Here is a 23691-nt window from a genome sequence, read left to right as displayed (position 1 = left end):
TGGTTTTACTGAATAATTAAGTAAATATAATTTCTTAATATATCTATCTAAAGAAACCTGATTTCTTGACTGGCAACTCTCTGCTATCTCATAAGCCCCTTTTCCACTGCACAGTACCAGCTCGACTTGGCTCGACTCGCCTTTGTTTGGTTTTCCATTATGGAAAAGTTGTACCTGTACCTGCTTCCAGGTATTTTTTTTGTATCACCTCCGTCGAGGTTCCAAGCGAGCTGAGGCAATACTAAAATGTGACGTGAAAACACAGCAGACTGCTGATTGGTCAGAGAGAATCGTCAGTATTCACTGCATCATCACTGCGCGCGCCAGACAGAGGCCAACAACAGAAAGTTTTATATTTAATTTTTCGTATGTAATTTCACCACTAAATCCACTTCTGATAAGTTTTGAGGTGAGAAATCAACTGTGTAGATTTCACCGTAGCTATGCTACTCGCTTGGATAGGGAAGGGGGTGCAATTCGCAATCCTCACCATTAGATGTCACTAAAATTTACACACTGAACCTTTAATATTGCAAGTTATTTTGTGTGAATGGATTGGTGTAAGCATGTAAAAGAATTTGTAAATTGCATATTCACACAAACTGTCATTCTTTGTACATTATAATGTAAACTAAAATAAAACATTAATTCAGATACAAGCCTTGTGCTGACCGTCAAAAAAGCACTGCTGGGATTCAAACCCAGGATCTCCTGTTTACTAGACAGGCACGTTGACCAACGAAGCCACAGCATCATGTCAGCACGCTGTCAAAAAGCACTAAAGTTGGCAACCTTATGATAGAGTTTCATGAGCGCAATGCATTGAACTGACTCACCACAAATCCATCAGAAATCCCAAAATTAAGGACAATGGAGTAAGAGCCCAAAATGTCATGTTATTGTCTGTGAATAATCTGCCGAACAGCCAAGTTTTACCTAAAATATTAAGCGCTCACAAAATGCACTACTTCTAAATCTTTGTGTCAAGCTTTAGGAAAGTTCTAAGACCGATGTACCAATGTGTGATAGAAATGTAGATATAGGATCTATGTCCCTCCAGGGACTTCCCCGAGTGCTCCTGAAAACAGGATACGAAAATATGATCTACAACATGATAGCTCTCTTACAGTAACTGTTCGGCTTATGAGAATCTTTGTACCTAAAAATACAGGCCACAAAGAGGTGACCAAACTCAACCTAGACCAACACATTAACATGTATTTCTTCTTGTACATTATTTCAAAATGTCTTACTTCAAAATAACTGCTGTGCAAATGCACAGCAGTTATCTTAAAATTAAAAAGTGGAGCTGCATTGTGCGCACAAAGGTTAGGGGGTCTGTATAGTTTTTCAAGGAGATCAGTACAATCAGTTCTGTAAACATGTGGCTAAGCACATGTTTAGCAATAGTCCAGACAGTCTTACCTGTGCATAGTCCCTCTCCAGCTGTCCCTTCTTCAGACTGTAGCTCCTACAGAGAGAGAAAGAGACAGATTTGTTCAAGTGTCTGAAGTAGAGACTAATACATATTACAGACAGAAGTGTAAAAACTATATTCGGTCTCGTCAGATATCTCAGGAGTGGACTCAGTGACCTCAACATTATGCAAAAGAGAAATTACAGTTTCTTTTCTGTCCCCTGCCCTCTCAGCTTCACACAACATCCTGGCAGCAGAGACAGTGGAAGCTCTTATCACGGCCCAGGAATGTGCAGAATGAAAAACATAACATTAGGTAACCGATTACACAGACAGATAAATTTATCGCATGTGTTTGCTGAATGAAAATAGCAGCATGTATTTTGACGTAAATTACACAACTTATATTTAAATATCGCAATCATCAGTGTGTACTATATGATGCACTAGTAGCAAGAAGTAAATGACTCTGTATATAACATCTATTTTGAAATTAAAATGATCGACCAGATCCCAGTTTTAGCAAAATCTTGATGTGCCACAGGTAGGACTTATATGAATTATAAAGGATTTTAAAACATGAATGTCTCATGTGATTAGATGTGATCTTCAGTCTTTTTAAAGATATCTGTAATTGTTTCTGTTTGTAAGTTTGTATGTGCTTTTTTGTGTGACAGGCTGTTTGTTTTGTGTCTCCTCTTAATGAGATTACAAGTGTGCCAACTTGTCAAATTTGAAAAGTTTAAATTATTTAAGAAATTGTAAACCTTCAAGACCTTAAGGACAAGAATAATTATTTAATTTCTCTTACATTTAAATGGAAATATTTAGATGATACAGATATAGACAGCAATAATCACAACTGATGGCTTACATCTATAACCACATGGACATTATTGTACCTTCCTACAAGAACAACGCATTGCTGAGACAGACCCAGCATCTCCTGTTTACTAAACAGGCAGTTTAACCCACTAAGCCAAAGCATCCTAAAGCAACCTTTCAGACGGCAGTGAATTAATGCCAGGGAATAGAAGTGTAGAAAGTAGAAAGTGGATTTTCATTAAAATATGTATTAACAGTAGGGCTACAGCAACAATGATTTTCTTCATTGATATATCAGTCAAGTTTTTGTTTTTTTGATAAATTAATAATTTATTCAATGAAAGGTCAGAAAAAGCAAACATAATTGTCATAATTGTCTCCAAGTGGATGTCTTCGAATTGCTTATTTGTTGGAACAATACATTCCAAAACCCAAAGACATTCGGTTTATAATGGTATTGAACATGTAAAGTAGCAAATCCTCACTTAAAAGAAGTTGGAACCAGCAAATTTGGCATATTTTCTTGATAAATGATATCAATCATTTTGCTTTAGTTTAGCATGGCAATATCGTAGACTAAAGATACCTCCAAAGTGATTGCAATTGGTCGCTAATGACTGGAATCACACAAATGATCCTATACTAATTCCAATTACGGGGATTACTTATTGATATCTGATACCACACTCATGGAGAAAAGGTACTGCTGGGATTCAGACCAAGGACACTTCACCCGACGAAAGCCTTGTGCAGACTACACGACTTTCAGCGTCGACTGATGGCCGTGCCGTTCACACTACACAACTTGCCGTCTTGTGACAGGAGTCTTTAAGTCGTTGTGGCGTTCACACTACGTGACGGATCGGTGACAGGGGGTCACACACTACATGAGCTGACAATGACTCTGTCACCCGACGCTGGTCTCCACCACGTTTTGTCAAGAAAACGCGTAATTTCCCTCTTCACATTTCACGTGTGTTACCACTGATCACAGCCTGATGGTCACCGAGCTCGCCGACTGGTATCTTTATAATAACAAACTGTTACGCGTACCTACACACGAAACAGCTGTTGTTTGTTATTATAAAGATACCAATTAAAAAGACAAAGGATATGAGTGAAAGAAAGGATTAGCACACGCAGGTAGCTGGGATTATCTGTGCAACAGAGAAAGCTGGAAGTGAGTAAAAAGTGTTTTGCAGCCGACTCTTCCAGATATTTGGCATGCTAGATATATGGCAGGCGTCGGCGATGTGTGAGAAATGTGTCGGGGAGCCGTTTTGACATGTCGTTGAGTATTTCACACATAATGACTGGCGACCACCGATCGATCACAGATTTACCCCTGATCACAGCCTGACGGTTGCTGAGCTCGCCGAGCGGCAAATCAGGCTAAAAACCGTGTAGTGTAAACTAGGCTTTAGCCACAGCACCCTGCAATACGCTTAGAAAAGACTATCTTTAGCTTGGCAAACATGAAAAAAAGTTTTCATAAAACCATTGCATTCAATCCTTAAGAAATTAAGAAAAAATGGAGAAAAAAGTTACATTTTATTGTTGTCAGATGATTTAGCAGCATAAAATTGTGATTTCATTAACATCACGGTGGCGCAGGATTTGCTGTGCATTTTGATTAATGGGTTGCATTCATAAGTCATGTTAAAATCACTTTTTAAAACTTGATATGTTGTTTGCAAACAGAAACAGGTATCAATAGGAACAACAGGTGTGTTCCGCTATATTCAAACACAATACAAGTGATCATGGAAAGCAGGAGGTTACCGGACAGAGCTTTAGCCTTTCTAGAAATCAGGTTTTGTTGTGCGCCAACTGACGGGAAGAAGAAATGATTGAGCCATACTGATATTGTTTTATGTCCTATGTTCTGGCTTTTCAGTCTGGATGGAGATGATAAACGATAAACTATTGCGGACAGGATTCTTTTTCACATGCAAATGTTGGTACAGTGTGGAATTGGGCTTATAAAAGGATGGTTCATTAGAATTCTCTATTTGTGCTGTTACATGTTGTTATTAAGACTCACTGCCTCACTTGGGAGCTCCTATTTCAATCACTTGATTACGACATGTTAAGAAGGTTTGGATCAGGGTTTATTTCAAGATTGACTTCTTCTTCAGACCTGAGATCTGTATTATGTGGGAAACAATACATAGATTACACAGACTTGTATGATTGGTATTGACAGATGCAAGATGGATCTAGAGTGGGTGGTGTATTATCATAACTAGGAATGTCTCTTTTGAATAGCTGCTGTTGATCCGTTACAAGAAATAGCAACAATTGAATCATAGTGTACCAATTCAAATATTAATGCACGAGCAAACTGTTTTCTGACTCCAGGCATCAAGAACACCCACAAAAAAAATATCTACCACAGCATGAAAGCACTGAACAGTTTGTTTAGCTGGATATTAAATTAACATGGCTTGAAGAATCTAACGCCACATCCTCTGGCTGTTTAGAAAACACAATGGCCCTGGGCTTTTTGCAACTTCAAGCCATCTTTTCAAGCCCAAGCCAAAACCATCTTTTTAAACAGCATAGGATGTATGCAGCCCAATGATCTATCCTATGTGTAAGTTTTTTTTCATTGGAACTTCAACTCACCAAACCAATGCTATTTAAAATAAACTCCATACAGCTGAGTGTGCGAGGGAACTTAACAGCTACAGTCAAGCAGTGGAAAACAGTGGAGGAAGACACTTACTGTAAGTGTAGACAGCATAATTACTGCCAAATCTCTCTATGCTAATTACAGCGCAAACAAATAGGGCAGTGCTTCTTGTCAAACGTTTCCCAAGGCATCGTTTTGTGTTAAACCTGCTGTGTTTCTGTCTGCTTTCTAAACAGAGGCTGCATTAGATTTCTTGGGTTTAACAGCTAAAAAGAGACATGAGAAATTCTTAATGACTGAAGCAGCCTTTTAAATCCTGCACAGAGGAGCGCATACAAAACTGCAATAATTCCAACTGTCAATGATCTACTTCAAGCAGCTGGAGCACGTGTTTAGTGTTTAACTCCACCCCCGTGCATGTCAGTTGAAATACTACATGCGCCCTCCCTTGATCACACAGACTTCCACCCCCACCCTTCAGTACTGAGTCCACTGTAAGCCAAACATGCTCACTCAGCTCCACAGGCCTCGTTGGCGCAGTAGGCAGCGCGTCAGTCTCATAATCTGAAGGTCGTGAGTTCGAGCCTCACACGGGGCAGTTATTTTGAAATTCAGCAAGATTCAAAAGAACAAAATCGCTTAAGTTAGGTCTATGAGGTTAAATGGTATGTGCCTGCCTGAAGTGCTTATTGTTTCCAAACGCCTAAATGGATTAAACTGGAAAAAAGATTCACTGATTAAACTCGTAACAGTTGCGTTCACATGACAGAGACTTATTTTAGATATGAATAGTTCTGTATAATCACAACAATAATGTGATCTCTCACTTCAAAATGAGCTGAACATAATCACCCTACTTTGCAACGTGACACATACAGTGCTGTGCAAAGGTTTTAGGTAGGTGTGGAAAAAATGCTGTCATGTAAGAATGCTTTCAAAAATAGACATGTTAACAGATTCAATTTCTCAATTAACAAAATACAAAGTGAGTGAACAGAAAAAAATCTACATCAAATAAGTAATTGGTGTGACTAACCTTTGCCTTCAAAACAGCATATATTCTTCTAGGTACACTTACACATAGTCAGGAGAGGTGTGGGATTAAACAATTACACCAAACAGGTGCTAATGATCACTAATTCAATATGTAGGTTGAAACACAATCATTAACAGCGGTGTAGGAGGAATACAACTAGGTGAGGAACAGCCAAACTCAGCTAACAAGGGGAGGTTTCTCAAGACAGTTCACTGTCAAATGTCATACACCATAGCAAGACTGAGCACAACAAGACACAAGGGAATTATACTGCATCAGCAAGGTCTCTCCTAGGTAGACATTTCAAGGCAGACAGGGGTTTGCAGATATGCTGTCCTAGCACTTTTGAAGAAGCACAAAGAAACGGGCAATGCTGAGGAGCATAGAGGCAGGTTTCTGGAGAACAGTATGAATGAGTGTCTGCAGGCGACAGTGAAGCATGGTGGAGGTTCCTTGCATGTTTGGGGCTGCATTTCTGAAAATAGAGTTGGGGATTTGGTCCAAATTAATGGTCTCCTCAATGCTGAGAAGTAGAGGGAGATAATTTTGTATCAAGCAATACCATCAGGGAGGCACCTGATTGGCCCCAAATTTATTCTGCAGCAGTCATTAAGAAGTATCTTCAGTTTAAAGAAGAACAAGGAGTCCTGGAAGTGATGGTGTGGCCCCCACAGAACCCTGATCTGAACACTATCAAGTCTGTCTGGGATTACATAAAAAGAGAAAAGCAGCTGAGGCTGCCTAAATCCACAGAAGAACTGTAGGTATTAGTTGATGCACATATACAAATATTTTATCAAGTAATCTACTGCACCTTCTCTCAACATAGAATAGATCATGTTTCAGCCATAATCAGCCTTCGGGAGTCTCCAATGTCCTTTTTTTTTTAAACCAAACAAAAATGATATACATAACCACAAGAGCTAATGAGCAGCTCAGCTACCCCACATCTGTACCCGATCAGTGAGATAAAAAAGAAAAGGGTTTACTGGCCATCCAGGCCTAGCTGTCTGAATAAATGATAACAACCCTTTAGCAAACACTAGAACTTATAATTTGTTGTTCTAAAAATAGATCTCTCAAGACGTAGCTTTAAGCAGTCTGTGTTCCTGAGTTGTCCTGTAAGTGTATTCTCATCCAAAGGATAAATAAAGGTCATGCTTTGTGGTTACAAATCATGTCCTGCAGAGAGACCAATACTAAAGTAGACTGCAACTGACAAGTATTTAGTTTCTAAAGGTACCTCTACAGTTAATTCAGGATGACTTTTGGGAAGAGCAGTTTTACTGCCAGCTGAAAAGGAACTGCTGGGATTCAAATCCATGATCTCCTGTTTACTATACAGGCACTTTAACCAACTAAGCCACAGTGTCACACAATGTGACTTCAACATATTTAAAATATGAAATTTATTCAATTTATTTCTTCTTAAAAAGCTTTTACAAGAAGCAAGAGTTTTCCTTAGGAAATGTTAAATCTTCAGATTAAAAACCCTTTAATTTCTCTCGGGTTTAAATTGGTAATGTTCTGAATTTGAAGATACCTTGCAACCTAAATCAACACAGATATTCCTTAACACAAGAACACAGGAACACAGCGCCCCACAGGAGTCCCTTAAAGAGCAATGTTTAGGTGAGCATTAGTGATATACATATATTTAAACACAAGCAGGGTTACAACTAACAATATTTTTTTTATAGCTAAATCTGTCCATTTTTTAGTAATAAATTTATCATTTAGTTAATGAAAGGTCAGAAAAAGTAAAAAATGAATAAATATACAAAGACATTTTACATGTAGAACACAAAACCCTACATTTAAGAAGTTGGTACTGGCAATTATTTGGGATTTTTGCTTGATAAATTAAAAAATAATAAATAAATGTAACTGTTTCGCATAGCAAAATCGCAGAAGTAGTGCTTGCAATTAGCAGCTTGTGATAGGAATCACACTAACGATTCTGTACTTATTGCAATATTGGAGATATCTGACACCAAAATCATTGCAGAAAAGAGACTATGAGGATTTGAACACTAGCTCTCATGTTTACTAGACAAAGACTTTAACCACCTAACACACAGCACAAGCTAACATCATGCTCACATCCTTCCCAAACATCTCAAGATTATGATTCTTGGTTGGACTGTTGACTCATTATCATGTCTTTTGTATGCCCATTAATGCATTTAAAAATACAAACACATGACAGGATATCATCGAACATTTTTTTTTCAAATGTAATTTGAAATTGAGAGCGAATCTCAAGGCAGGGTAAGGTTGGTTTATCTAAGGGTGTGGCATTCAAGTTAAAACCATCATGGCACCATTAACCTGGACTACAACAGAAACATAGAGTCGTTAGTAATGTGTGTATTGTGAGACAATATAAAGAGGACACTGAAAGCCTATGAATAAATGCAGTTTTCTAAACACAAGAGTTTGATAAAGGAGGGGATTATGTTTGGTCATTTTAGCAATCAAGTTGCATTCAGATCATTTTGTCATCAGTGGACATGTTACTGATATTTTCACCAATTCAAAACAGACCTGTTTCCATTCACTCATTTTAATTAACATTAGTCTTCCTCCAGTCAGTATTCTTTGTCAAGGTCATCTCTAGCAAAAAGCTTTAAAAAGTCCTTTTGTTACACTGGCCATATACTCACCTCTTAGCAGATAATGCTATGTTCATAGAAGTTCTGCAAGGGCTGCATTTGTTGTCTAGAGTTAGTACTTAGTACAGTACAATGATGCATGTGTTTTGCCACAATTAAAATTATTCTTATAGAGACATTGCGGAGAAAAAGGCACTGCCGGGATTCTATGACAGTCTGACTTTCTGGGTTCTTTTTGATTATTTGGTTGGGGGTGCCAGCCCACTCTCTCTCATTCGTCTGTCATTTACTACTGGTCAGTGCCAGTCGTGATTTCTTTCGTTTGTGGTTTTTTTAAATTTTTAAAGATATTTAAAGATAACCTTACAAAGGATGCACACTTATCAAAATGTACATCCTACTGTTGAATGACCATACCCAACCCAATAACAACAACACAAACACAAAATCTTAGCGCAAAACCAAAATATATTAAGATTGTCCACAAAAAACCACAGTATCACACAGTATCCAAAGTCAACAAAAAAAAGTATAATCGAACAAAACATTCCACTAGGGGTTTTCTTTCACACTGTTTTTTTTTTTAGGCCAGATATATTCAGTTGCTCAAATAGAAAACCAAAGATACCAATCAGCGAGTAGATTGTGAAAATGTGTGTTTCCGGGGATGTACACAGGTGGTGAAATCTGGTGATGAAATCCAGGTTGTCACAATTTGAACTCAGGATCTCCTGTTTCCTAAACAGGCACTTTAACCAATTAAGATACAGGCCTGCTGTAGAGCACTATGAACTGAACACTGTGTCAAAACTCAACTGCCTGCCACTGACCAAAGGATAATGTCGTAGCAAATGTTATGACTTCCCTTATCGTGTACAGAAAAGTATGGACATGCGTGACTGAGTAAATTATTGTAGGAGAAGTAATTCCCCTTTGAAGGTTTATAAGACTCCAACCACTACCTGAATCAGTGTGACATGCCCTAGCTGCAATGCAGTGAAAAATCCCCTTGGTTCCATGTGACAGCGGCAGAGGCATTTAACTAAGTGTGTTAAGTTGCCTAACCTTGGCCAAGTGGTTTTATTTGCTTACGCTTAACCATTCCCTTAGTGATCCCTGTGGGATCCCAAACGACCCCTACTTTTTAAAACCGCACTGAAATTGGCTTTAAAGAGCTATTGTTCAATCAAATGCACAAAGACAGCCAGAAAGATATTTAGGCAAACATCTTTACAGACATATAAAGGACACACAAAGCATGTCTCTCTCTCTGTACCTAATCCTCAACAGATAAAAGCTGTGGTGTCACAATTATATTAGTAGAATTGTGCTGACTGTAAAACAAGCACTGCTGGGATTCAAAATTCAGTATCTCCTGTTTACTAGACAGGTGCTTTAACCAACCAAGCCTACATCCACACTACTACACTTTCGTTTTAAAACGCAGCAGTTTTGCTATGCTTACACCTGCCGTTCAGAATAAAATGGTGAATCCGCACACCTAAAATGGAGAAGTTTGAAAATGCTGCTGACCCCGTTTTCATTTAAAAACTAGCATATTAGTGCGGACGGGCGAAAACGGAGGACTTTGAATTGAGATTCTTGATTGGTTCTCATCAGTCACGCAAAGCGAAAATACAGTGCTACTGAGAATGTGTTTGTTTTTGTATTTTTAGTAAAAGATTTTACACTTTTACTGTGCATGTCGCCATATTTGCTTTGCTACGACTCCCAGTCTGTTTTCCACCGCCACAGTCGCTTTGCACTCCCGTGCTACTTTCAGTAACAGTTCCACCACATTGTCAGTCCTTGCAAAAAAAACAAATCTCTGTAAAGTACTTCGCTCACTTATAGTAATAGTGTCCTCTTTAGCTGAATCTTGTGCAACTGCAGAGAAGACAATCTGCTTCCTATTTACACCGACACACACGCGCCCAGTTCATGCTTGTTTTCAGTCCTGGTGAGTGACGACCACAGAAAAGGCACTGCTGGGATTTGAACCCAGGATCTCCTGTTTACTAGACAGGCGCTTTAACCAACTAAGCCACAGCGCCATACGAGCCTCATACACAATATTTAAAACATAGATTTTATTCTAGCTATTTATTGTCAAAAAACATTTATTATCACAAGTGTTTAGATTCTGTAGGAAATGTTAAACCTTAAATAAACCTTAATAAAATGCTTTTTTCTCATGTTTAAATGGTAATAATCAGACTGAAGATACCTTAGCAATGATTGCAATTGACCACCAATATCTATAACAACACAGACCCAGGTGATCCATAGGTGGGAAACTGGGTTGAGATCTGGTGACTTTAAAGGGTGTAAAACTTTTTTCACATGTACAGAAGGATGTACATTTGTTATGTTTCTTTTTTAAGTTGTGCCACTTCCATGTGTTGTTTTCTAGTTTTGATACAAGACCTCGTGCTGACCACAGAAAAGGCACTGCTGGGATTCAAACTCAGGGTCTCCTGTTTTCCAACGCCATAGTCGTTTTGTACTCCCATGTTACTTTCAGTAACAGTTCCACCACATTGTCAGTCCATGCAAAGACAAAAATCTCTGGTAAAGTACTTCGCTCACTTATAGTAAGACTGTTTTCTTCAGCCGAATCTTGTGCAATTCCGGAGAACACAATGTGCTTTCTATTTACACCGCCACACACATGCCCAGTGCATGTGAATGGCCAGATGATGCTTGTTTTCAGCCCTGGTGAGTGACGACCACAGAAAAGGCACTGCTGGGATTCGAACCCAGGATCTCCTGTTTACTAGACAGGCGCTTTAACCAACTAAGCCACAGCGCCTGCTGCTATACAACCTGCGGCAAGAGAAAAAATTACGACAGAGTGCCTTACAGCTTTTAAGTGAAGAAATCTTTAGAAATTCATCTGTATGATGGGACATGCAAAATACCTTAAAGTGTGATGTAACTCGGTCACAATATTACAAACGATTCAATTTCAGTAGCTGATATGAGCAGTGACATGAGTCTAGGGAACCAATACATGAGAGTCAAGTATTTAAAATTAGGAATACATGCCACAAAATAAGCCTTTTCTGCTTTGGTATCTTTTTACTGCGGTATATTTATAGTACTACTGTGGGACATACAAGTCAACACCAGTAGATACAGACACACACACACACACACACATCCTCAGTGGGATCGTTGGACATGTCTAGGCTTCTTCCACCACCATGGTTACACTGCAGCAGAGACGTCATATGTAAATATGGATACCCAATTACCAGCTACAAACATCTCACACACACACACTATGCGTGTCTGTACGGCACTGTGTGTTTCACAAGGCAGAATGAAAACAAACAGAACAGCCCATTCAGGTTAAGTCTTGAATGGTTATTTTATTTATTTAGTTTTATAATATCACCCGCATGCTGTTGGATCATATCATCATAAACAATTGTGTTTACTGTTACTGTGCTAAGGATATAGTGTACTTCTCCTAAGATGCTTGTCTGTGTCTCTCTCCTCCAATCGTGTCTCCTCTAAGAAAGAAAGAAAATGCCCAGATGAGTGAGTGTCTGACAGGAAATAGTTAAGTTCTTGAGAGTGTACACTAATGTTGTGTCTCAATTTGCGCCCTTCCATACTTACACCTGCTATTTTGTGTGGATGTGTGTTTACTTCAGGTATGGCAAAAAGCAGTGCACTTATGAGTACTGTTGAGTTTTAAAAAGTTACAACAAACTTAATGTATTCCAGTGTTTCAGTGTTTTCCTTCAAATGTAAACCTGCTGGGTTTTAGGCCAAACGATTGCATTAGAATGTTGATTAAACCATTGTTTGTATCCTCTTTGTAATGTAAAGAAAACTGACACCTCTTTGTTTAGTGCCAGAAGGACAGTTTTTTGACTGTTTCATTGACACTTAAAATAGGGTGTCAACCATTTTGTAGACAAGCCCTGTTGTTCTCCATGATTAGTTTAGAGCAAAAGACTGTTTATTCCTGTAGATTGAAGGGGGTTTCACGTCTGGGAATTGGCGCTCTTTTGTAACATAGAGCAGTAAGGTACACCCTTCCTAATTGGGTGACGAAGAAGTAACCAAACCACCAATGGCTATGGTCCTGAGCCATTTGGAGGAAAAGACCCGCCCGCATACCTGGAGGATATTAACAATTCATTTTGTGAGAATCAGGACTGTAAGCTGTAAATCTGAAAAGAGGAACAACTTTCCAGTCCACTGCAGTGTTTTTGTTTCATGTTTGTTCTGTAATGCCATCTTTTATTCACCTATTTTTTTATTAAATTTTCTTGTTAATTATCAACAGTACCCGGATGGTACACTCGTAAAGGTCAAAAAGTTGAGTGTGGGACGCTGGACACTTCTCACCCTCAAAGGTCGCCATCTTGGGCACGTAGCGGAAGGGGAGGGACCACCAAAGTATGTTCACACTTGTGAAAATGGCGGCCGGGAAAGCTGTAGTGGTGAAAAGTATGTTCATTTTTATTAATTTCTACTAAAATTGAATTTAAGTGGGCACACAAGGCTGCAGATACTGTATTTTGGCGGGTGACAATCACGGTCAAATGATGGCGATAATGATCCGCCCGCTTTCAATTTGCCATTAAAAAGAAGAAGCGGTCAAATGTCGCAATTGTCATTTCCGGTAAGTGCACCACATCCATGTTCAATTTGAGATAACACAGCCCTATCGAAATGTTCCCACTACGCATGTAAGTACATACTGTACACAGTGTACTGCATGTTAGTGTCTTAACGGAACTATCCCAGTTGAGACACAACTTAAGCCCGTGTACTGTATGTGTGTGTGTGTGTAAAAAGAGAGCAGAGAGCGGGAACGATCAAACGTTGGAAAACAGCTGAGATCAATGGTTTACAGGACACAGCCTGAGATCAGTGACAACAGGATAAGCAACATGAGTCACAGAGAGACAGAGGCGGTGGAGGGTGGTCATGTTTTCACACTGTGTGATCGCCACAAGACATAATAGAGCATATTCTCTGCAGTTCTTTCTCTCCGAGACCAAGCAGGCATTTGGACATTCACTATTTTATTTAATTTCAAAATACAATAAAATGGACAAGTTACAAGCAACAAAATGAGAAGATTGAAGTAATTTGTAATTTCCCACTACTATTTAGCCTAGTTAATTCTTTAAGAGGTTGTGTGATAGCATTAGCAAATATAAAATAGGGATAATTGCATTTGCAATATTATCACGTTGTGATAAAATGAGATTTTCCAATCGCAAAGGCTGCGATTGCACTCTGGTCACATGACACTCAAGAGTAAACCAGTCTGTAGACGAACCATCAACTTCGCACCTTACGCTGTACCTTGACTTGTTGTTGTACAATGGCCTTACGCTTGACAGAAGCTGACACGACAGAGACTTTAGTGTCACACAGTGTCACTACAAAGACGAGTGTAGTAAGGTAAGCATATTATGGCAATCGGCGCCAGCGTCACACACACACAGCCACCAGTCAGCTCAGGAAATATCTGTGAAACGGCATTTCAAACCAAACTCACAAGTCCAAAAGAGGCCCAGTCTGTCCCGAGTTACAGCCAGTGCGCTGCTTACCAGCATCGGAGGGTGGGGAACTCTGGTGTTGTCGGAGAATTACTAAGCTTGTCTATTAAACACGAGAAGCGTCACTTGGTTTTATTTTCGTTGGCCAACTTTTGAATTGAACCTCAAACTGAGGATTTTTTTGTTTGCTTACTGGGAAATAGAAAGATGGGACTCCTAGGAGATTTGAAAAAGTTGACCAAGATATACCAGACACTGTACAAGACCAGACACTGTTCCCCCCCCGGTCGAACCGAAGGAGGGTGGCCCTAACATCATAGCAAACTACTGTTCTGATCAGCTGTGGTTTCTGAAACATGAGGTGTCAAAGCGATAAACAATTAAAAACCTTAAACAATTTTCAGTGAAATTTAGTGGATGTCCAGCCATCACAGTTCAGGATAATCTGAAGTTGAACACTTGAATCTGTCACAGAAAAAAAGCACCAACTGACTGCTTAGTGCGCTGCCATTGTAATTTAATCAGAGGAAATTGTATCTGTTGCTCTGACACGGACTAAAGTCAATTAAGCTTAATGTTTTCTATTATACAAATCCTGAAAATGCTGTAGAGGCACATGGTAACAACTGAAAAACAGAAACAGAAATACTGTGTAATATATAACCAAATATCACATGTTAATTATATAGATGACTCATTGCTCAAATTCTGCGGCACCTTTATGAAAAACCATACCATGTAGGCAATGAGAAACACCGATTATTTTCGGTTGCTAAGAACTTCGTCTGGTTACTTTTCCCATGGACAAAATATCAGAAACTCCTTGCGACCTAGTGTTGTGGTACTCGAGTCCAGTCACTTTTTGATGGTCTTGGTTTTGTTTCCGTCTCGACCGCCCTTGGTCTTGGTCTCGACTGCTCTCAGCCTCTTGGTCTTGTCTCGGTCTCGATAAACTCCGGTCTTGGTCTTGACTTGGTCTCGGTTTGGGCAGTCTTGACTACAACACTATGCAGTACAATGCAGTTCCAGTACAACAACACCATAAAACTGCAGGCTCCAAAATGGCCACACAGTTGAATCAACTGTCTGACACAGTCTTGATAAACACTGAATAACATCAACTTCAGAAAGTTAGGATTCATTGCAGTACTGTATTACATTGCATTAAATTGTAAGGATGTTTGTATTATTATGGTATTTTAGATTGGTTTATGGCTGGTTAATATCTATCCTATTATCTGACTGCCTTGTACATACCAGACCCCTTTATTATTTAAACATAAACATGTTTTAACGGCAAATCACTGCTATTGTTTTAATCACACAGTTATGTAAGTCATAGCCAGAACTTCCTAAAGGGATAGTAGGGCAACTGTGACTCAGCTATCTGCTCTGGTGTGAAAGACATTTAAATATATTTTCCTCTTAAAATAAATAAATAAATGTTCAGTAGGCCATGGTTGAAGAATCATCTTTGCCTCATCATCTCTGTCATTTCAGCCGTACCCCCTGGGTTTAGTATTACCTGGGGTCCTTCTGCAGGTTGTCTGTGTGCTGTCATTTAACCAAGTACAGAAGACACCTAATTATATTAGGAGGGTCTGAATCAGCAGGGCATTAATTTGAGTCTTTTTCCCCCAAATTGATTTCCTATTCTTCCCCTCCTCTTCCTATATTATAGAGGTTGCAGCGAAAACCATTAATGAGGACTCTGATATAATTTTGGGTTCAAACTGGGGAGCTACTCAGCGTGGAGACCCATTAGGTTTTAATGACATGCAGATAATTCCTTGGTTTTGGTCAATAAACTTGAGTGAAACTGAAATTTATCCCAGTATGCAAATGTGCCACACAAAAGAAAGAGGGGGGTGAATTACTAAACCACATCAGGGCTCCAGTTCTAGTCCAGTCCAGTCCTGTCTAGCCGGCATCAGCCACAAAAGCTGGCACTTTCATCCTTTGTTTTGTCCTTTGGTTTGTCATTGCTGTCATCTCCACAATTGATGATGCTCTTTGCAGATTCTTCATAAAGAATCTGGACTACGGAAAATTATGCATTTGACAACAGCGACAACGGGATAAGTTACAAGTTCTCTTGTAAAAAAACAAATGCCGTCTTCACAGACGGGTAATATGTTGTGAGCCACACCATTTCTTGCTTATCATGAGAACAGATTTTGAACACAGCGCTGCAGGGCAAAACATGCCCTTTGCAAAAAGGCCATCATCGTGGCACTCTGTATAGTGTCATGATGATGCAGTTTGGTTTCATTCACTGATCCAAATCTACAGATAAACCTGCTGTATTGAAAATCTGCTACAGCTCCCGTTATTAAGTTGAAGGTATGTCCTTATTCAGCAAAAGGGAGGGCAAGTGGCTATATGAAACTACAGGTCAATGTGACCAAATGTCTAAAAAGGTGAATACAAGTATGTATGAGACTAGGATAGGGTCAACAAACATCCCAAAAAATTCAGGACATCCTGTCCTGTTTGTCCCGAATATTACACTAAACTAGGGCTGAACAATTTTGGGAAAAAAACTAATTGCGACTTTTGATTTTGCAAAATCTGAACAAGTCAGTGAAATCAGAGAGGCAAAATGCTCTTATTCTGAAATGTTCCATGTCGGTTATATGTAGCCATGCAGAGAGCAGAACAAGAGATCTGTTATTGTAGTAAAAGCATAAGAAAGGACAAATTAAAAACACATCAACAATGTAGGGCAGGCTAAACACTGTGAGTTAGCGCCGGGCAGAGGATGTACAAAACCGTGGCACAGCGCCTGTGTCGGTTCGGCTGACGACATTATTCCACATGTTTTCCTCTAGTTTCGTTTATTGTTGTAAAATGTACACACCCTGTGCCCGCTCTGATTGCTGAGTAGGACCGTAACAGGATACACATGGCGCTTGTGATTGGCAAGCAAGTCTTCCTGATTAGGCTAGCTAATCTGACAGCGCCCTGATGAAATGACTAATAAAATAAATTGTATATAAGTGATCATGATTTACACACCGTTACATACAACACAGTCATTGTGTTTTTCTAACGACAAAAGTATGACAAAAATTATACATTTTAGCATTTAGTTTTGACTTTTGTGTGTTTTACTGTCTGTTGACAGTGAATGTAATGTACTGGAGGCCACTCCCGCTCCAATCTCCCCTGTCCCGAATTTCACATATTCTCATCTGGTCACCCTAGACTTGCCTATTTTTTGTGGTTTGCACTGGGTGATGTGTGCTCGTGTGTAGCTGTTGAGGCAGAAATAAGGGTATGGGGGATTTAGTTGGATTGAGGACACCAAGTTGACTCCCTGAGTCCACCAACTCGTCATCGTTTTCTCTTCTCTCTATCTTTCTCTTATCCTCTCTCCTAAAACTAGTCCAGCTAAAACCCAGAGGATTAAAAACTGCCCTTTCTCCTTCCTTCTTTCTGTCGGGCCGTCTTTCTTTCTTTCTTATTTCTTTCATTCTTAGTTTCTTTATGTTTCCCCTTTTTACCTTTAATGATCGTTAAACACATAGGCTGAATGCACTACAGCTAGCAACTTGTGTTTATGTGTTTGAGTGTGTGCGTTGATTAAAGCCAGCCTGTGGATTAATTAATTAGGGTAAATAACCTCAAAGCAGATTTTGGGATTTAAGAGTTAAAATCTACTATAGGCTTTACGTAGGAAAATGTCTGTCAACCCTGTATGTGTTTCATTAAATGGCCACACAGTCCAGCTATTTTGAAGATGATTTCTGGACATTAAGTTGACATGACATTAGCACCAAAGCAAAGGTCTAGCCAAGTGATTTACATAGTCTACATAAACAATTACAGTCGTAGTTTCAGTCCAGATCAATCAAAAGTATGTAATTACAGGGACAATTTACAATAATGAGCATTACTGTATATGTCCCAGTGTTAGCCAACTGGCTAGCTTCCTACTATAATCTATTCACTGTTTGCAGGCAGCATTGACATTATTTACTCTGTATTCAGACCCTAGTTGGGGACAGTTCAATAATTGCTTTTTCCTGTGGAAATCCCGACTGCATTTTTAACATAACAGTCAAGCCAGTTAGGGATGCATCTGTTACAAGAGCTAGAGCTTGACGTCTCAATAAAGTATTGGGTTAGTTATCTATGTATTGCTGCAGCTAACAATTTATTTCAATATTAAGAAATGTGGTGACTCTTTTTTACTATTAAATCACTCATTAATTCTTTATTCTATAGGACTTCTTGAAATAGGAAAAACTGTTAAAATGTTGATTCCAGTGTGACATCTTGTCTGACCAACAGTCCAAAACCCAAAGATATCTGATATGCAGTGATGTCAAAGAGAGAAAAGCAGCAAATCCTCACATTGCACAAGCAGGAACCAGGGAATGTTTAGCAAAATTTTGACAATTATTTTGCCGTCCATCAACTCGATTGATTAATAGACGTATCATTTCCGCCCTCTTACTCTGTCAAATCAAGTTGTGACAGAAATTTGGCGACAGAAATTCTACCACAGTCTAAAGGTCTATCTAGCCCACTAGCAGTTTTCTAGGCAGCCATTACTCCTGCTTCTCAAGAAATAGACACACTTTAGTTTCTTCAAATGTACTGACTGATCTACAATGAGCTTCCTAGATCTCTATAAAGCTTTGGTGGGCATGGACAAAGACTCACAGAATTAAAAAAATTAACACAATGCGAATATTCTTCCTGTATACTTCTCATGTATGCCATCAGATCAGCCATCTCAGTTGTATTGGTGATAACAGTTGATGGTTTGGCCAGCTGCCACCTTTTAGCAACTCAGGTACTGCGCTGTTGAAATAAAAAACAGCTGGTTCTGACAGCAGTAACAGCGGTCATAGTCAGTGTGTATTGAACGGCTATCTTTAGGGATGCACAGAATGTTCGGCCACCGAAATGAATCGGCCGAAAATAGCAAAAAAAGCACTTTTGTGTTCTGCCTAACACGTCAAAAGACCAAATAAATTTTACTGAACAATTAGGTTCACATGTCGGCAGTGTGGAGGCATTTTAAAGTGTCTGAGAAAGACGCAAAAATCAGTATTTGTAGACACTGTTCTGCTGAATTGTCTCCTAGCACATCCACTCCATCTGTGGATGACTTCTTAGAAAAGGCAACAAATGGTCTGACCGGCTTTGAGTGTTTCTGTCACTCTTTTCTGAGAAGGCAATAGCTAGCCGCACCTACATTTGGAGTGCACACTTATTCAAGCATTTATGGTAAATCCACTGAAACGTACCAGTGTGAGCTGACAGGCAGGTTAGCAACTTTATCCTGTCATTTTCTCTCTTTACAAAGACAAGTGTTGCTTTATGAGAGTCGTACCTGAAGAGAGGCTGTGAAGTCTTCATGTTACGTTATACGAGAACCACATACAACATTATCAAATTGGTTCGGACTTGATGAATTTAGCACTAGGATACACATGTGACAACGTCCAGTTTTCAAAATAAGAAGTCTATAAAGTATGGAAATAAGATTAATTGGATTATATTCACAGAAAGTATAAAACATATACCATGTGTACATTAAAAGTAAATGGACACATGTAATTTACTTTACCGGACCCTCTTGGACTTCGGACCCACCCACCACAGTCCCTCCAAATCCTGTGGAAAACACTAAATAAAAAAAGCACATTTTGACTAAACTAGTGGGGCCTCAGTGTCTTGCTCAAGGACACATCAACAAAAAGCAGGTGCTCCTTGCTGCAGGGGCTTGAGTCCAGGTTTCCCAATCAAAAGGCTGTCTCCCTAATCACTGCACCACCCTGCTGCTCTTGGTTTTACCACCATGAGAATGTGTCATCAGAAATAATTACAAAACATTAAAGACTACAGGAATGTACAGAGAAAACACAGCAGGAAGCGTCTTTCAATCATGAGGATGACAAAGCCAATTTGAAGATCTTTACCCAGTGGCATGTAGCGCCATCCCTCACTAACTGAAAGAGCTAACACGCTGTGGTTGCACATGCTAAACTGGCTCTCCCTCTCTCCCACAAGTGAGACCAGGGCCTTGTTCACTCTCCAAAACCCGGCAGCAACAAGGCAATCTGTTCTCAAACAGCTGGAACTGCCCCCAAGACTAAAAAAGGGGGAGAAGTCTCAGTGAGAAGCAATGGTGAAAGCGTGAAAATGAGAAAAAGGGAGAAAGACAGGGATGTAGTCAGAGAAGCAAATAGGATTAGAGAGTTTGCTGTCATAAATAATCAATGCTTAGTCAACACAGAAAATGGTGCGTGTGAAGGAACCATCCTCCCATCGCCAAATTCAAATGGGAAAACTGCCAGACTCACACACGTCACCAGTAAACAGAGCTGAGCCAAAATTTTAAAGAGAGATATTGAGATAGACAAAAAGATTATCAGAGTAAAAGAGACAGAAACAACATGAGGGATGGGGAAGATGACAGAGAAAGATACAAAATGAAATTTTGAAAAGAAGAAAGAGAGGAAGAAAGAAACAGAGTCGGAGAGCAGGAAGAGGACAGCAGGAAATTCCTTCATCATGTTCCCAACCCTTTGTCCTTCTCAAAAGACTACAATATGACAATACTCCTCCTTCTCTTTTTCTTTAACATGCCACTCCTCCCTCACTCATCAGTTGTTTCCCCCTCCAGCTGTATCAACGTGCGCATGCCCTGCACATTGCAGTCAGCAACGATGACAGGATTTAAAACCATCTGGCGGCTGATATCCCTCAGTTCTTTTTGCGGGTGGACAATAACGGGACCGTGTTAACGCACACGCATGTGTGTTAGAGACGTGTCCATACCTCATGTCTTCCAGCAGGTCACATTCGGTCTGGTGTTTAAAGTGCAGCCTTGTCATCTGCTCTGTGTGTGTGTTTTTCAGCTCCTGTGTCACTTTGACCTGGAGGAAACAAAAAGAATCTGTCATTTAGTCATCCGTCTGCAGTGCAAGTGTGATGCTCATTTCCTGGCTCATATTTAGGGTTGGGCCCATAGACGATGCCATCGTCCATCGGCGATGGCTGACAGACACCACGACGTTGAACCGGCATCGTGATTGTAAACCCCCCGCCCCTCCAGCAAAATAAATCTCAAATTTTCACATTATACCACTCTGTGAAAGCAGCTTTTAATGACCACAAACATTCTTATTATTGTTTTTAAGTATGGTTTGCACCTGCCTCTGAATTCTCTTCTCCCCACACTCACACACACCTACACCTCAGGTAAACACCCCAGCTTGCCCCGCCTCTCTCTGTCTCTCTCCCACCGTCTGCTCCATTTTCTCCATCAGCAGTATGTTTTATAAAGTCGTCTAAAAGACTGAGAAATCGTCTTTTTTCCGTATATTTCCACCCGCGATCTGTTATCATATGTATTCTTCCCATATTATCACGGCAGCAGGTGAGCTGCACGTCGGCTTATTAATGACGCAGCCTATCAAACAACTAAAACCAACATCTGCACCGTGTGTTCAATGCTGCTTTACCTGGTCCGTGCGTAAAATATCCACTGCGACCGCGACTTATAACGTAAGTTAATAGTCTACCAATTTTTTTTTACCGAGTGAAGTTTGTGCGAGAAGACATGTGCACATAAGACGACTGCTGCCCCGCCCGCGCACCCGATGACATCTTCTATCCCGATGTCTCATTGCAGACAACGTCCGATGGAAATTTTGTAGACATCGCCCAACCCTACTCATATTCACATACAGAAAATCCCAGCTCTATACAACAAATCATTTACCCTGCCATATTGATAAAGTCAGAGACTTCTGCTATCATAATAGAGTTAAAATATTGTCTTTTCCTGGTCACATAAGAATGCCTCTACCTGCATGAAAGTTATATAACGTTACACATTCATAATTAATAAGGATTCTTTTCCTCAGTGGCTATATCACCCAACCCTAGTTAGAATAAATGTTGCATGAAATCACCCAACCTCACACCAGTGTGAGAAACACAGTAACACTGTCCAACAAGACTGTAACTAACACTTACACATTATTTTTTCAATTTACCCTTTATTAAGCCACGCCCCCTTAGTTTCTTACGGACCTGTAGGACTTTCAGCTGCCAGTCTATTAGCTAGAAAATTACTCATTTTGCACCAGAGTCAATGGAGCATAGCCATGAAAGTGTCAGACCTCAGTTAGAGTGAGACCTATACTGCACTGTGATTGGCCAGCTGCGTGTTCGGGGCGTGGCTCAGAGAAGGGTCACTTAACCGTCAATCTGTGAAATGCCAAACTCTCAACAAACAGTTCAAAGGTCAAATATATTCAATTTAAAATAACATGCAACACAGAAAAGCAGTAAGTCCTTATATCTGTGTAATTGTTTCTTTTTCCTTCACTTTATTGATCCATGAGGGGAAATTTCTCAGTTTTTTGCATTTAACCCATCATAATTAAGAGCAGTGGGCAGCAATTGTGCAGCACCTGGAGAGCAGTTAAACATTCAGGGCCTTGCTCAGGGGCATCGTTGATGGGATTTGAACCAGCGTTCTTCTGGTTTCTGAGCCAAGCTCCACATATTGAGGTAATGCTACCCCCTGGCTCTACTGACAATGTTACCAATATCTGAGTACTGATTTGAAAATAAACTTGGAATAAAATTTGGAGTGCACATGTATTCAAGCCTTTATGGTAAATCCACTGAAACGGACCAGTGCGAGCTGACAGGCAGGTTAGCGACTTTGTCCTGTAATTTTCTCTCTTTACAAAGACAAGTGTTGCATTATGAGAGTCCTACCTGAAGAGAGGTTGTGAAGTCTTCATGTTACACGATACGAGAACCACATACAACATTATTTATCAAATTGGGTCGGACTTGATGAATTTAGTGCGAGGATACACATGTGACAACATCCGGTTTTCACAATAAGGTGTCTATAAAGTATGGAAATAAGAATAAGTGGATTATATTGAGAGAAATAATACAACATATTACATGTGTACATTAAAAGTAAACGGACACGTCATTTATATTTGGTGGTTAGCAGTGGCAGTGGTTAGCACTGTCGCCTCACAGCAAGAGGGTCGTGGGTTCAAACCCCGTTTGCCCCGGCCTTTCTGTGTGGAGTTGTTGTGTTCATGTTCTCCCCGTGTCCGTGTGGGTCATCTCCGGGTACTCCGGCTTCCTCCCGCTGTCCAGAGACATGCGGACTAGGTTAATTGGTGACCCTAAATTGTTATGCGTGAGTGGTTGTTTGTCTATGTGTGGCCCTGCGATGGACTGGCAACCTGTCCAGGGTGTACCCCGATGTCAGCTGGGATTGGCTCCAGCCCCCCCCGTGACCCTGTATGCAGGATAAGCGATTGACGATAGATGGATGGATGTCGGTATAGTACATCAGTATCAAAGCCGTACACACACACACAAATAATTTAACCCCCATCAATCGATCTATCTTACAATTACCTGACATCTACCTTGAGTGTGCTCACACAGATCTAGGCTACACACACTCAAATCAATAATCCATCAACATAACAATCGGTGTTCAACTTTTGTCCGAATTTTGGAGGGGCTGAAAGAGGCATTTTTTGCAGTTAAAGGTGACAGAAAACACTATTTTAACAGCCCCTGAAAGCATTTAGAAACATATAGACGCCATGTGCTGCTAACTT

General features: G+C 40.0%; 1 protein-coding gene and 3 non-coding genes across 5 annotated transcripts in view; 1 reads left to right on the top strand and 3 right to left on the bottom strand.

The window, feature by feature from the left end:
* LOC119882699 (F-BAR and double SH3 domains protein 2-like) overlaps positions 1-23691 on the bottom strand; it is a 77608-nt gene that overhangs the window by 50730 nt on the left and 3187 nt on the right. For both annotated transcript variants that reach the window (XM_038692885.1, XM_038692884.1), the window contains exons 2-3: positions 20858-20955; positions 1426-1471 (exon numbers count right to left, since the gene is read on the bottom strand). In XM_038692885.1, coding sequence (XP_038548813.1) covers positions 1426-1471; positions 20858-20955 — 144 coding nt within the window. The remainder of the gene's footprint in view (positions 1-1425; positions 1472-20857; positions 20956-23691) is intronic.
* On the top strand, positions 5403-5475 carry trnam-cau. Its single transcript has one exon. It is a non-coding gene; the product is annotated as a tRNA-Met (tRNA).
* Positions 10509-10582, bottom strand: trnat-agu. Its single transcript has one exon. It is a non-coding gene; the product is annotated as a tRNA-Thr (tRNA).
* On the bottom strand, positions 11267-11340 carry trnat-agu. The gene has a single exon. It is a non-coding gene; the product is annotated as a tRNA-Thr (tRNA).

Source organism: Micropterus salmoides, unplaced genomic scaffold, assembly GCF_014851395.1.
Source record: "Micropterus salmoides isolate LMB-PRFRI ecotype aquatic unplaced genomic scaffold, ASM1485139v1 Ms_hic_scaffold_3, whole genome shotgun sequence".
Classification (NCBI taxonomy): domain Eukaryota; kingdom Metazoa; phylum Chordata; class Actinopteri; order Centrarchiformes; family Centrarchidae; genus Micropterus; species Micropterus salmoides.
This window is presented reverse-complemented; position numbering and strand designations above follow the sequence as displayed.